Below are 16,434 nucleotides of genomic sequence, written 5' to 3'. Positions count from 1 at the left end.
CACAGAACGGACACACATTTCAAAAAACACGAAAAACTCTAAGGGACATTGACAATCGATCGTGACCTTGCTGAGGTAAAGTCTAGACTGGTGGTCAAAGTGGTCTATGACGTTGTCTCTGTCTTCTTATCACCGATGCAAGTTCATTCATTCATTGTTTCCCTCCAGTATCCTAATAGCTGTGTTGTAAATGTAGTTGGATTGGAAGGAGAGTTTATCATTCTAAACGTTTTGATGGTCAGCTTTAACCGCTCTGTATATTTCAAACTCTTCCAATGTGTTTCTGGTTAGACGGTCCTGCGAGAAATGTAAAACTTCCATAATAGACAATAGACAATAGTCAATAGACAATTTCTTTATTACAATTTCATCAAGAAATGTTACAGTGTCAAATTTTACAGATACAAATTGAAATGGAAAAGCCTCTTCAGTGTTGTGTGTGGTCTTGCCATGCAAAGAACTCATTTAGGGTGTAGAAAGCTTTGTCTACCAGCCATCTCCGTAGCTTCCTCTTCATCAGCAACGGGCCTCCAATTTTCAAGTGGTCTGGTAATTTGTTAAGCATCTTCACTCCTGCATACAGTGGTTTCTTTTCAAACATTGCTGTTCTGTGGCCAGGCAGCACGTAGTTTCCTGCATATCTGGTGTTGTATTCATGTATATCTCTTTGTTTAGGCGGGTCTTTGGTTACACAGTAAAAAACAGTTTCTAGGATGTAGATGGAAGTCACCGTCAGGATGTTCAAGTTTTTGAAGGCATCTCTACAGCTTTGTTCTTTACTTATGCCTGCTATTATTGTGATAGCCCTTTTTTGCATAACCAGGACCCGGTTAAGATTGTCCATAGTGGATCCACCCCAGACAGTGATACCATAGCGTATATGGCTTTCAAACAATGTATGGTATGCAGTCCTCGTTGCCTCAGGGGTACTAGTCTCTTTGATTCGTTTTATGGCAAAGCGAGCTGGCCCGAGTTTTTGGCAAAGACAAGCTACATGACGATCCCAGGATAAATTTTCATCAATTATGACACCTAGATGTTTAATTTCTTCAGCTGCTGTCAGGTTGGGCATTTCAGATACTGTAGACTTTTTATTTCCAAAAGTAATTTGCTTGGTCTTACTTTCATTGAGGACTAAGTCATTTTTCATTCAATAGTACACACTGTGTCATATTGAAAGCTATATAGGTGTTTACTTCTAGTTGATCTATGTTTCTGTTTGCTGTAAGCAGCACAGTGTCGTCTGCATACATGACCATCTTGCTGTACTCCTCAAGGTGTTCTGGGAAGTCATTAATAAACAGGCCAAACAGAACTGGCCCTAGGACAGAGCCCTGGGGAACTCCTCTGTTAGTCGGTAGTGATGAAATGAGGGAATAAAATACATAAAATACTTTATTAATAATTGATGTAAAATGGAAAGATATTAAAACATTAACACTTCAAACTGTGAACATATTAGGACAACATAATAATATAATCAAGCAGCTGATATTAAAAGACACATTAAAAAGATATCTTACTAATATTATAAATCTGAAAGTTTGTGAGTTTGTGTGTGTGTTTGTGTGTGTGTTTGTGTGTGTGTATGTGTGTTGCTCAATCACGCATAAACTACTGGACGGATTGGGCTGAAATTTGGCATGATGATAGCTCACATTCCCGATTAACATTAAAGCATATTATTATCCCAAAAATCCTTTCGGGCTCCGCCCCAGTGGCTCTATAGTTCCCCATGTTAACCTTATGGTTTTTCATATTTAAAAGGAATTAATGAATCTTAACAGCTGTTTCAATTAAGCACGTTGGTTCTGTTCTATGATGTTCAATAGCATAAAATTTACAAGGATTACTAACAGGGTGCAGCACTATTATTTACAACAGCTAATTTCCAACCAAAAATATAAAAAAATTTCCAAATTTTCTATATAAAGTTCAATATCACCAACACAATTACTTGTAAGTTTTGCATTATTGGCCACCAAAACTTCCTTTTTTTCAAACTTACCATTTTTCACCATTTGATTACTCATATGAGTTGTACAACCTGAATCAATTACCCAATCATTATGATCAACTTTGGATTCATAAGATTTTATATTTTCAGTATGGAAAACAGTTGTAAGCAACACATTGTCATTTTCTTTGTGTTTCCCAACATAATTTGCCTTAGATCTGTGCTGAGAATTATTGCCAAGATTAGGACAGTTAGGCTTAATATGTCCAGGTTGGTTACAATGATGACAAATAATTTTCTTCTGCGGTCTAAACTTACCTTTTGAATCTTTCAACTTCCCAATTTTCTTGGCATAAGAATGTTTAGTTGCCAAAGCAGATTCACTTCCAGTTGAAGTATTTTCAGACCTCCTAAAATCCTCTTGTAAGAGACGAGTTTTAACAAACTCACTTGAGACAGTTGTTTGAGTAACTTCAATACCCATAATAAGTGGTTCATATTCTGAAGGTAAACCACCCTGAAGTAGCATTGCAACTTCTTCATCACCAACAATGTGATTTATGTCTGCTAACTGTTGAACTAAGGACAAAGTTCCATTTACATTAGGGATGGACGAGATTGGATTTTTAGTTCGAGACGAGACGAGACGAGATTTTTTATTTCTCATAAAATTTCGAGACGAGATTTCTCTTCTCATACACAACGGGAAATGCACGTTCAAAATTTTTACCTGATTGTGTAACATTGTTAGATGACTGTTTAAATACTAAAATAATGATAATAGGCAAGAATATTTACAATCTTTCATTAAATAACATCAGCATAACATTTTTTTATTAATCACGCCTAACTTATTAAAAATGCCTACGATTAGGAAACATGGTGATATCAGTTAAAATAGAGTTCAACTTATCCTAAAATAAAATAAATCATAAAATAAAAGCAATATTAATTTTTATAAAATAGTTACTTGTTTTGACTTTTTTTATAGTAATAAAACATTCCTCACACTGCTTACACTTAACAAAACTTCTCAAATGTTATTAAAGTAATATTATTAAAATAATGAAAGTAATATTTACATTAAAAGAATTAAAGTAATATTTACATTAAAAGAATTAATTAAATAAGAACGCCTTCGAAAAGGAAACGCAACTACAACACGCTTCTGTATTGCGGGTATTGCATTGACTTTCTGCAGGCGTTTTTAATTTTTTTTTTTTTTTTTTTTTTATTCTCGTCTCGATAAAAATCTCGGCCAAAAAGTAATCTCGTCTCGTGTAACAAGATTGAAAATTTCCCGAAAATTTCCCGAAATTTCGAGACTTGACCATCCCTAATTTACATAGTCTGCCATTGTGCTAAAATCTTCCAATTTAGTTCTAAGTAAACGTCTTAAAAGACTAAGTCTTCTAACCAAACTTTTGGTTTCAAAAGCATTCTGGAGATTATCCCAAGCTTCTTTAGCAGTGTTAGCATTCCTAACATAAGGATAGCAAGTAGGCAAAACATTTAAACAAATTTTTGCAAGAGCCTTTTGATCCCTGTTTTTATCTTTGATTTCAGTATCATTAGATACACAATCCCAAAGTCCATCAATTATTAAGGCCATTTTCATAGAAAACTTCCAATTGTTATAATTTAAAACACCCTCTTGACGTTCAACATTACTATTTCCTCCCATTGTAATATTTGTCATACTAGACAATCCTGTATTACTTGTGGTAGGTGTAATAGTATGAGTTGTATTAGTGTTTTCTTGTGTAGTTTCCATTTTAGGCCAAACAACATAAAAATTCAGTTCAAGAAATTAGGTAGCAAAATATTGTTCATAAGCCTAGAAATCTTACCAAACACAATCAGTCCAGAATTCTTCGTAGTTTTATACATATTCAAAATGAATTATATCAAAAACGTCTTCTGTGCCCATAACCTGATGAAATGAGGGAATAAAATACATAAAATACTTTATTAATAATTGATGTAAAAAGGAAAGATATTAAAACATTAACACTTCAAACTGTGAACATATTAGGACAACATAATAATATAATCAAGCAGCTGATATTAAAAGACCATTAAAAAGATATTTGATTATATAGCATTAAACAAAGCAGTACTATATAAAATACTCAACAGGTAGCAATTCAGATCTGACAGTATCTGTAACCCCTTTTGTTGTGTGTTTTATTTCTACCATTTGGCTTCGCCCTTTTAGATAACTTGCAAACCATTTCAGAGCTGTTCGCTGGATTCCTAAATTTTGAAGTTTAGTTAGAATAAGATCATGTCCCAAGGAATCAAAAGCCTTGCTTAAGTCAAGATACAGGCTGGTGATAGTGTTGCCATTTTCTATGTTCTCAATGATATATTCAACAAGGTCTATCCATCGACATATAAAACTAACTGGATTGCGCGCAGGCCGTAAGGGTCGTGTAGAACTTTCCGAGCCAATACAGGAGTGTATCGGGGTTGCCGCATGGGCAAATTGAAGGCAGCATGTGGGATAAAGCGCGCGAAACCGTGTCTTCGACACTTGACCTTGGGCGCACGTGCGTGTTACAATAACCTCCTTCAAAAACTATTTTGTTAGCATGTAGAACCTTTGCTGGTAACGTTTTTCTTAATCATATTTGGCGAGGAAAGCCATGACATGAAATTAATCAAATTAATTGGTATTATGTTTAACAAAATTATATGCCACAGCATTTCTAAGCGTAAAACAGCAGAAGCTTCTCTGTCAAAGCTTGGTATGCGGCAGAAGTTAAATAAGCTTATTCTTTTTAGCAATGTTTAGGCTAAATATGTTTCTTTGTTTTACAAAGTTTCCTAAATATAATGTTCTTATACAATCTAACCTCGTTCTTACTAATACCTTACCCCAGAATATTTGGTATTTTACGAGAAACTGATAAAACCCATTTTAACATAAACTATTTTGTATTGTTACATTGAAACATAATTGGTTTCGAAGAAAGAACAAAGTCGTAAAGGTTTCTTAATTGTAATATTTTATTACTTTTACTAGCTGTGTGCCCGTTCTACGCACGGGGATCTTATAGTAGTCAGTTGAAACCTTCTTATATTAAGAACAGCAGTTGGTTTGCATATTTTCAGATATGCTGGAAAAACTATTACCTAATAAACCTTCGCAAATACAGTATCTGATTGTTTCAAGCCAAAACAAATGCTTCGCAATTAAATGTCACGCGGCTCGTGTTGGTCCATATGTTAAATCCAATGATTAAACTAAAAAGAGCTTTATAGGCCTAGATCTAAAGAACAAAGTCGTAAAGGTTTCTTAATTGTAATATTTTATTACTTTTACTAGCTGTGTGCCCGTTCTACGCACGGGGATCTTATAGTAGTCAGTTGAAACCTTATATTAAGAACAGCAGTTGGTTTGCATATTTTCAGATATGCTGGAAAAACTATTACCTAATAAACCTTCGCAAATACAGTATCTGATTGTTTCAAGCCAAAACAAATGCTTCGCAATTAAATGTCACGCGGCTCGTGTTGGTCCATATGTTAAATCCAATGATTAAACTAAAAAGAGCTTTATAGGCCTAGATCTATGAGGCATATCCCTAAGGTAAGTCTATAGTTGAAAGTTAGTTCCACAATGGCTAAAAGTATTTAAACTATTGCCTCAACCTCACCATTTAACACTTTATTCGGGTTGACATTTTCATTACCTTTTTTTCGTGACATTGAGAAAAAGGACACTAATGCGTTAGCAACAGACATACAAACAAAAATATAGAACTTAATTAAGGAATTTGCAACGCTTCAAGCATAACAAGTACATATAAAATTAATATTTGAAATCTTTCTCAAAATCATAAAATTTTATCATAACAATTTATATTTGCTTAGACCGAAGATGACCCGATACTGTCAAAATGACGGCTTACAATATGAAATGAAGTACTATTAGACGATTTAGATTGCTAATTTATAATACAAATTACCAAAATAGGCCACGAACTATTGATACATGAACAACGTAAATCGTAACGATTCATGATGGTTTGCTGAACAAATGTTTTACTAAAATGAGTTATCATTGTCTTAGCATAAACGAACATTTTGGAATCCAGACAGAAAAAGCAAAACTTATAGGTACAGTTAAGACATCAATTAAATTGAATACGGCTGTAATAAGGTGCAACACCAACGATAACTTATTTGTATCTAATATATATTTATATAGATTCCATCCTTAAAAATTTAAAATCGGAATTTAAATTATATTTCTTAAGGAACCTCAGTGTGAAATATTCGCCGTCAGTTAATATTTATTAACTGTTGTAATTAATAACTAAAAAAACTCGGTTATTTACAGGGTTATTTTTACACTTTTATTACTTGTACAAAAGTTCATGAAAATTGATTATTAAAATGCCTTACATCGTTTTAGTAGAGAGTAAAGGGCTGGATAAAGTGCATCGTCCTGGCCGCGACAATGCTAAGATGTGGCGCAGCGAGACGCTTAATCCCACATGACGCCTGCAAAATCTAAAACGCAACCCCGGTCGTTGGCTCGGGTCGCGGAGCCTAGCAGCCGATCCAGTTAGTTTTATATGTCGATGGGTCTATCAGAGCAGTTGTGGTTGATTTTCCAGGAACAAACCCATGTTGGCTGTTTGTCAATGCTTGGTTTTGACTAAGATGCTCCTGGATTCTTACTTTTATAATCTTCTCTATGAGTTTGGAGACAGATGAGAGCAGCGAGATAGGTCTGTAGTTAGAGATGTTTTGTAGGTCCCCTTGTTTGTGTTTAGGAAAAACCAAGGCGGTTTTCAAGTTGGTTGGAAAAGTCCCCTCTGCCATCGACATGTTTACAATCTTCATTAGCGGCATTATTAATTCATCTGCACATGTTTTAAGGATTTTTGAAGATATTTCATCAATGCCTGATGATGTAGAGTTCTTTAATGATTGAATGGTCCTGCCTATCTCGTCAGGTGTTGTTGGACGGAAGGAAGAGAGAGTGTTAAATGTGGTAGCTGGAGGATTTTGAGCTATTGGTGGTGTGTTGTATCTGCTGTTTTGTTTTAATGTCTCCTCAGCTATGTTTACAAAATAATAATTAAAGCGGTTTGCTACATCTTTAGGGTCAGTAAGTTTCTTTCCATTGTCATTTAGTTCTATTGTAAAATTGTTGTCAAGCTCTTTCCTCCCTTTCCTCTCACTATTGATGGTGTTCCATATGGCTTTGGCTTTGTTTTCTGCTTGTTCAATGTATGCAGCACTTGTTTCTTGCCTTGCCTTTTTTAATTTTTGGTCGTAAGATTTCTTCTTATCTGTAGCTATCTTCTTGTCATCAGGATGACCAGTTAGGAGAAATTTATTTGTCTTGTGCTATTAAAAACTCCTTTTTAAGTGTCATAGTTTCTTCGTCATACATCAGTCGTTTACCCCTTTTTTGTGTAGTCCGAAATCTTTTTTTTTGGACATGCATTATTAATTGCAAGCTGGAGCGTTTGGTTGAAATTAAAGTAGGCCCCTTCCACATTATTTGTTCTCAAAACAGGTTCCCACGTTACAGTGGAGAGCTCATTTTTTAAGATCAGCAGATTGTTGTGGTTAAGGTTCCGTCTTGATGTATATGTTGTTGCTGCTTTTGTTTTTGGAAGGTCCAGTGTGCAGTATTGTCCTGTGTGGTCTGATAGACCTGTGTGAGAGACCACAACTTTAATCATGGTGTGAATATTTGAACACACCATATCAATTGATGATGCTGAGGTCTTTGAGATTCTTGTGGCTGGGAGCTCTAGTCTTCTTATGTTATACCCATCCAATAGCTGATTCTTTTCGATCAATAGCTGATTCTATAATCAATACTATTGATGTCTGAATAATTATGTTTGTGTAATACCAGATGTTCTGTAAATTTGATGTTTGGGGAGGTGTTGTCTTTCTGGGCATATGTTCCTTAAATCTCTTCTTGAACGAGCGTGAAGTTTTTCCAATGTAGTAGTTCGTGCAGTCATTAGAATTTATTTTGTAGACTCCAGACTTATTGTAGATGGTTGAATTAATTTCTGTTTTCTCTTTCAATAGTGGTCCAAGTTCATTGTTAGTCTTGAACGATACAGTGAATTTATTTTTATCCATGATATTTTTAAATGTGCTACTGATATGTGAACCAAAAATAGCTGAAATATATGTTTTCTTTTCTATGGATTTAATTTGAGGTTTATTTAAATGTTTAAAAGTCAGTTTGTCCACTAGACTGGAGTGAAAGCCATTTGCGACTGCTATGTATTTTATCGTGTCTATTCCTTCATTCTAATCAGTCTGATTCATTGGTATTGATAACAATCTATGGATAAAACTGTTGTAGGCGACGATTTTTTAAAAGAGTGTGGGTGGTGTGAATCGGCATTTATGGTCTGGTTGGTGCAAGTAGGCTTCCTGTAAATTTTAAATTTGAAATGATCGTTTTGTTTCCTAATTGTAAGGTCCAGAAAATTTAACGCTTGGTTTTTTTCCTCCTCTAATGTGAATCGTGTTATCATGTTTTGTGTATGTTTTATTTATTGAACTCTGTTAACGACCTTCGAATGAAGTGATTACTTGACACCTTGAGGCCTGATGATGGTTCAGAAGAACCGAAACTAGTTGCCAAAATCAGAAACAAAGGATTACTATATGCAGGTATTGTAAACCATTTTAAGTATAATACAGTAAACCGGAGGCTAAACAACTATTTTAAAATGAACTTGTGTTGTTTGTTGGAGCCTGAAGGAGTTGCAGGCAGTTGTTGGAAACAGATGGATTCATAGGTAAACTTAATAATACAGTAGACCCCCTCTTAACCGACCTCGTATTAACCGATAATCGGATCATCCGCCTTTGATCGTAAAATAATACAGTTTGTTTTAACCGACCTTGCTTTGAGAGCAGCTCGGTTTAACCGCCGCTTTCTAGGAATCTCGGCATTTCCGCTCCCACGCAGGGCGATGAGAACTGAACCATACGCTTATCTCCACAGGATATGACTAACAATAAGTTATTTTATGATGATCACAAAAAATATAGCATAGCCTATTGTCGGTTTGTCATCATCGTTCGTAGCTCGAGCACATCTGATCTGATTTGTTATCTGTGCGGCAAATTTATAACATCATAAAGTGCGTTACGATTTTGAGAACTGATTATCTTATCACTGGAGTAAACAAACAACGCAACTTGTAGGGAGGGCAGGGAAGGGGTGTTAACAACTCCAAGGTCAAGATAGTTTTTGTGCCTCGAGCCTCCAGTGAGAGGCTATAAATAAATGTCCTGTCTTGTAACAAAATGGTCGCTTGTATCTTTAATGACGACAAAAGGTTCTTTACTGTATTACGATGTATTTGGAAAGCATTAATTAATACATTATAGTAGTAAAGTTATTAAAATAGGAATTTTATTGACTCTTGCCTAGTATTATAATATATTCACTGAAAGTAGGCCTATTTGACTTAACCGTGTTTTGTGTTTATTTGTGACATTTCTATCAATATGAAAAAGGAGACAAGAGTAATTTATTTTATAAATAATGCAAGTATGACTTCAAAATAATGATTATATAATTCCAAATGAATAGCACTTTATTATGTTATGATTTCAGGGATTGCCCGTTTTATCCGACCTTTTGAATCATCCGACCTAGGTCTGGTCTCATTAGGGTCGGTTAAGAGGGGGTCTACTGTACTTAGCTTCTTTAGAAGTAGAGAGAAGAAAGAATATCTGTTAAGCACTTGAAATTAGGGATGGACGTGATTGAATTTTTAGTTCAGGACGGGACGGGACAGGATTTTTATTTCCTTCCCAATTTTCGGGACGGGACGGGACGGGATTTTTTCCTGTGCATAAAAAGAAAGTTTAGAGTATTGCAGTTACCAAAAAAGACAAACAAAATCAATTGTTACCATTTGTGGTACTGATCTATACAAATGTATAAAAAAAGTATATAAACTTGTGACTCGCGGTCACAGTCCGATCGTCAAAATGACTCGCGGTCACGGCGGGATCGTAGGTATGACTCAGCGGTCATGGCGCGATCGTCGGTATGACTCTGCGGTCATGGCGCGATCGTCGGTATGACTTCGCAGTCACGGCATAATCGTCGGTTTGACTTCGCCTCCTGCGTTCGCGGAACTATCGTGAACATCTGTAGCGATAGCGGCGTCATTGTCACTCGCGAAGCGGCAAAATCGCCGACGATCGGATCAAATTCCCGAATCTAATTTAATCCCGTCCCGAAAATCGAGAATATGTTTTTCCCGAAAATTTCCTGAAATTTCGGGACCCGGCCATACCTACTTGAAATGATTGACTCTTCTATTTGCAGTCAGCTGATGCAGAGAGGGAGACTAAAGAAGGGGTGACAGCAGGTGCAGCTGGTGAGGCTACCCCTTCTACCAGTGAAGTGTCACCTAAAGTCTTGGTAGACATTGTCATAACTCTTTGCTCTGGATCTAACCTCACTGTTGATGACAAGAAGAAGATAGCCATTGATGCTATTTTACCTTGTCACCATCCTGCGATTGGTGAGTTACTTAACCCAACCAAAGGAATCATCCTATCTGCCCCAAAATGTTATGTGTCAATGTCATGGGAATTTTAAAAGTGTTTTATTTTTTGTTATATAGCATCATTGTCTCTAATGATAGCCTAATGACAAGTGGTATCTGGGTTCAGAATTTACTCATCCAAGATCAAAAACAACCTCCAGATTCAAAAATAAGGACTATAACCACCACTTGATTATTCCAACAACACATAGAACTGATTTTAAATAATATAGACACCATACACAATCCTGATGGCTAACATTCTTTTCTTCTGTGTAATAACTATCATTGTCATGTAATATCAAAATAGACTCAGTTCTGATTCTCATTACATTCATTCAAATAGAATTGCATATCACTGTAAACTTAAGTGTACATAGCTTGTAATCAAATATTTTTGTTTCAGTGAGTGCTGCACCTGACATTTGGTTGAAAATTGTGAAATATTTTAAATTGGATATCTACAATTATATCGAAGACTTCAGTGACCAGTTCATCAAAATGGTTGTTGACAACTTCAAAGTTAACCCTGTAAGTTTACATTTTCTGGTAATCATTATAATTATTTCTAAAGAACAAAGCTAAATCGTAATCTACAACTCAGTACGAGTGCGTGATTGGCTCGTCGCTATGACGACACATGGTTGCCGTGACAACCTACAGTGTGCACTGAGCACTGCGCCTTGTGTAGGAGGGGAGATTATACCAACAAACTATTTCAGGAATTCTATTTTGGAACGGATAAAAGATAAGGAAGAAACAAAAAGTGGTCATGTGTGCAAATGTAGTGGGCGAGACAATAAGGCTATAAACGAGTATTGTCACGTCGTTGTTCCTTGTTTGTTTACTTTTTCAGATTCCCTATCAAACGCCCCTATCTGCTATCTCTCTCTCTCCCCCCCCCCTCTCTCTCTCTCTCTCTCTCTCTCTCTCTCTCTAACGATGTACTGATTAAACAGATTGTGGTTGACGACTTTTCTACTTATAAGTTTCCCTGCAGTTATTTTAGTTCAATCAATCCCAGAACCTTTTCTATCGTTTATCAAAATAATTAATTAATCTGTTTTGTATTTTATTTCCTTTAAACCAACCCCTATTTACCATCTGTATTTTATAGAATAAAATGTTTGGTTATAAAGTTTGACAGTTACTTTGATGATTATATATATAATGAATGCTTTTTATTATCAAAATAAGTAATGAATTATTAATTTTTGATAATACATGGGTCATTGAATACCATAATGTCATGTAGTTTCCTATTTGTAACTTGCAAATAATAATAATTGATAGTTAATTCTGGAAAATGAAAAATAGTGAACGCATTCACAAACCTGTTGTTAAAAACAGCAACGCGGGTGTAAGGGTTTATTTCAGAGGCTAGGATGTTTCAAGGACAAAGTGTTGGGCCTCCCGACTTAGAGGGGGAGGGGTGGTGGTGAGACTGCAAGAGGGGGAGGAAACTGGTTTTGGCTATTTATTGATTAGTTCACTGACCCTAGACAACAAAATTGAGTGACAGTGTTGAATCATCGTGTTCTGTATTTCATTTCTTGTTTACTTTGTGTGTTATTCTATTAATTTTAGTGATTTGGTCTATTCCCTCCTGGTCCCTTGCAAATTGTATTATCAATGCTAAATAATTGTGGTCAATTCAAATTATATTTTTGATTATTCAAATCTCCTACACAAAAAGACAAAAGTCAAACCAGGCAAGGAAAAAACCTGCTATTGTAATCCCCGTACCCAGCCATATGGGAAGTGGTGTAAGTCTAGTCTAAATATAGCTCAAAAGTCTCACCCTTCCCTTCCCCCCCCCAACCACCTACTCAATGTTGCTATTCCGCTCATTTCGAGGTCATTGCACAACCCCTCCCTCCCTCCCTTCTATTGTTTTGCCTTTATAGTGTTTCTATTCTGACTTTTATAAACATAAATTTATTGCTTACGTAACAGTTCAGTAGTGGAATTTTCTATTGTAAAACAGTAGGCCTACTTTAAAACAAAATCACAACCGATCATGTCATTCTATTCTGTGTCAAGTCAGTAGGTCTACTGTATACTATTGCCAGTCAGTCGCCGGCGACTGCTTTGAGTTCACCTATTCTGTCGTGACAGCTATAAAAATAGGTTAGGACAACTACCTCTTGCTTTTTTCTATATTTGTATTGCTGTAGAAGCTACAGTAATACAAATTATCCATCATTTTATGTAAACACAAGTTACATTTTAACAAATATTGATTTTTTACAATTTTTAACCAAACTGGCGGAGTTCAAAGATAAGCTCGAGTTTCAAGGCCGTACTCTACTCGAACTCGAAATCTTGAATACTCGCCCATTTTGTGTTAATAGTATAAAAAAAATCGGATCCATTAAAACCGGATCCAGCCCAAGATTTGATTTTTTGTGGATCCGATCGGGCGTCAGTTCTAGCTTAGATCCGGCGGATCCGGTAGTCCAATATCCGGATCCGACCATCACTAGAACAAAGATACAGTAGAGTCCCGCAAACTCGGTGTAATGTGGACTGGAAGGGTGCCAAGTTTGTGAAATGCCGGGTTATCGGGAACTAGGGTTAAAAATATGAACAATACAATTTTTTAGCTTTTTAACTGCCTCTTTTATTTATATTTATATTAAAAGTTATTATTAAGTCATCAGATACGGTGCAACATATCCTTTGTACGAGCTGCGAATGATTTGACTTGAGCTGGCTTGAGTCCATGTTTAACTTGGACGAAACAAAATCACGAATTTTCTGAGCCAGGTGATGGCCGAGTTATCCACACTTCCGGGTTATCGAGTGCCGAGTTTGCGGGACCCGACTGTAATACCAACTATTTACAACATAAAACTATATACTGTACATACACTTAGCCTAAAAAATTAAAATGGTCTAACATTGTCTAGCACCTATGTTGGCCAAAACTCATGACGTGTACACCTTTCTGGCACTCTAGTGCATATAGTTTGGTATTTTTTTTTGCACCTGCTGCAATAGCCTACTGGCTACATACACAACAGTTTCTCTCTTTTAATCTGGTAAGGTTTCCATTCCAAACTGGTAATTTTGCCGCTGATTGTCTACTCCTGCCGTCCGCAAATTGTCTCCTCCAGCTAACTGATACTAAGGCCTATGGAAAAGCCACTCTTTTTACATACTGTCAATTATAGATAATGTGAACTGAAACCTATTCATGTATTTTCCACTATAGTTTTCCTTTACAAGTTCAAAACCATTCTTGAAAAATGTGTAATAGGCTACAACCTTTTTCTAATACTGAACAGTCCGTCGCTCACCGATGTAGGCGTAGCCTATAACATCTGGTCTGAATGGTCAATATCCCCATGAAAGAGTTGTACAAATCTATTATCTCTGGGTTTTCTTTTACAATTACATCATTATTTTGTACTACTTATTTTGCAACACACTTAGTTGACAGAAGAAGTACTGGATTCTTTTTCCTTGTACACAACCATCAATTTGTGTTATTTACGGTTGTACACTTTTTGGCCTACTTCAAATATTTTTTTAGAGCATCAGATTTACATTTCATGTTTTTCCTCATAGTGCCTGTAATGTAAGTCATCCTTTCATACAAATAATCTGCTAAATGTATGGACATAAAGAAATGATCTACAAATAGCCCTAGAGAATATATGAAATCATCACTCAACTCGCCAATTAATTGCACACCAATCTCTGTCAAGTTATGAAATATTGTGTCTTTACTTACTGTCGATTTATTTCAACAAAGGGGGGGGGGGAACCAATAACCGTAAAAAAACCAAACCAAAGAAATCAGCAACTCATCCATGACTACATTTGTATCTTATTTTCTGTTGACAGAGCTATGAGGGAGCTCTAAAAACCTTGGTCTGCTCCAACCCTGATATAATGCTGCCTCCCGTGATCTCTCGCACACGCTCTGCTCTCTCAAATCCTAGTCTGCTCAAGATATCTCAGGAAGAGTACTTCATCTACCTCACTCCATCTGGCAGTCTATACGACAAGAGTGTCATTTCTGGGTGAGTATTCATACAGTAGAACCTCAATTACTCGAACCCTAATATCTCAACTTTTTTTTAAATCCCCTTGAAATCCACATTAATCATAATGTTAAAAATTATAAGTCGAAGTTTCTAAATATTTAACCTCAATAAGTCGAATTTTAACAATTTTTGTTCGGTAATATTTCAAAATGTAGAAAGTGCAGGGAAAAATCAAATTTACCAAAGAAAGTAGTGATGGTCAAATCCGGAAATTTCGAATCTCGAATCCGAATCCGAATCTAAAAAAATCAAATCTCGAATCTTTTCGATTTTCAAATCTTTTTGTGCGCGATTAAGCAAATTATTACAGTTTAGGCTACGTTCACTCAATGAAATGTCAAGTATACCAATAATACCAATCTTGCCAATTCAAATTATGTAAATAATGAAGGTGTAGAAAATTAAATAATGCCAAAAACATAATTTTATCAAATTGAAATTTAATAGCTGGGTTTACAAGCTGGGGAGACAAATTAAAATTAACAAATGAAAACTTGAACAAAACACAAAATTAACAGTCCCTAATGAATTCTTTATTTAATTTGTGCAAGGAATAGTTATCTAATTAAGGAAAAATATTCAGCAATTAGTCAATAACAACTCAACTAAACAAACAAAAGTAGGAACAATACACAATGAAGGAACTTAAACTGTTCAAAACATCCTCTTTGGTCAAGAGTCTAATGTAAAAACTGTATTACTTTTCATGGCATGACACTGAAAAGTATTGTAAAACATTAACAAATTCCTTTTAAAATGGTCCAGTCAACATTAAATTAAAGTACCAGAAATATTGATGAACTTTACAATTTGAGAAAATTATCATAATCTGCGGTAATACCAGCGACCAAAGAATATAATATACTGGCATCGTGTTTAAGTCATCGAAGTAAATAAAAGAGGGTCGTCTGTAATATTGGTGTTGTACTACATTCTGTATCATTTCCTGCGGTATTTGCTGAGCTTCGTGTGTTATTCGTTGTCTTAAGTTCTATCTAGTTCTGGGCTTTGTAGTATAAGATAATTCTTGATCATTTTTAGATTTGACAACTGCAGTTGTGTCGTCGGCATATAAAATAAGGCTATTTGAGAAATTTTAGGCAAGTCATTTATATACAAAATAAAGAGTAAAGGTCCAAGGATTGAGCCTTGAGGAACATCAACAACTGTAATCTTTTCCCATTCTGGTATTGGTTTTTCATTAATTTTAAAAATTACTGTTATTTGAAAACGATTTTTTAAGAGTATGAAGTCAACCATAAAACGGATTTTTTTTTAGTTATAAATATTTAGCTTTTTTAAAAGGATATCATGGTTGACACAGTCAAATACCTTGGATAGGTCACAAAACACTCCCATTGTGCTCTGTTATCCATTAAAAGCCCGTGAAACCTCACTAATAAAATCTCATACAGCTTTCATTTTGCTTAAACCCTTTCTAAAATCAAGTTGTTCATTAGCCAAAATATTGTTCTTCTCAAGAAAACTTGAGATTTGTTTGGATTCTAGTTTTTCAAACACCTTAAAAAATTGTCTTAGAAGATAAATTGGTCTATTATTGTCCGGATTTTGTCTCTCGCCCTTCGTAAAGAGAGGTTTGAGTTTTAGCTCTGTATATTTTAAATTATTGGGAAAAGGGTTTATTTGAAAAGATTGATCTAACATTATAGATGAAGGTTCAGCTATAAAATTGGAGATCTGAATAGAATTTAAAGAAAAATGGTCAAATCAAATGGTTTCATTTTAAACAGAGTGTTAGTAAACTTACCATACTCAGGAAACTTGTAATTTTAATTAACAAAGTAGGAGTTTTATTTCTTCAATTGACGTTGTTTAAGTTTTTTGTACTTATATT

At 35.3% G+C, this 16,434-nt stretch overlaps 1 protein-coding gene across 1 annotated transcript in view; it reads left to right on the top strand.

The window, feature by feature from the left end:
* The window catches only part of LOC128994935 (eIF-2-alpha kinase activator GCN1), a 300,111-nt gene that overhangs the window by 65,829 nt on the left and 217,848 nt on the right, over nt 1–16,434 (top strand). The window contains exons 14-16 of the mRNA XM_054419780.1: nt 10,302–10,500; nt 10,931–11,055; nt 14,377–14,555. Coding sequence (XP_054275755.1) covers nt 10,302–10,500; nt 10,931–11,055; nt 14,377–14,555 — 503 coding nt within the window. The remainder of the gene's footprint in view (nt 1–10,301; nt 10,501–10,930; nt 11,056–14,376; nt 14,556–16,434) is intronic.

Source organism: Macrosteles quadrilineatus, unplaced genomic scaffold (assembly GCF_028750875.1).
Source record: "Macrosteles quadrilineatus isolate MER2022 unplaced genomic scaffold, UCM_ALF_1.0 Scaffold_1__1_contigs__length_201487025, whole genome shotgun sequence".
Classification (NCBI taxonomy): domain Eukaryota; kingdom Metazoa; phylum Arthropoda; class Insecta; order Hemiptera; family Cicadellidae; genus Macrosteles; species Macrosteles quadrilineatus.
Note: the sequence above shows the minus strand (reverse complement) of the source record. Positions and strands in the feature narration are given on the sequence as shown.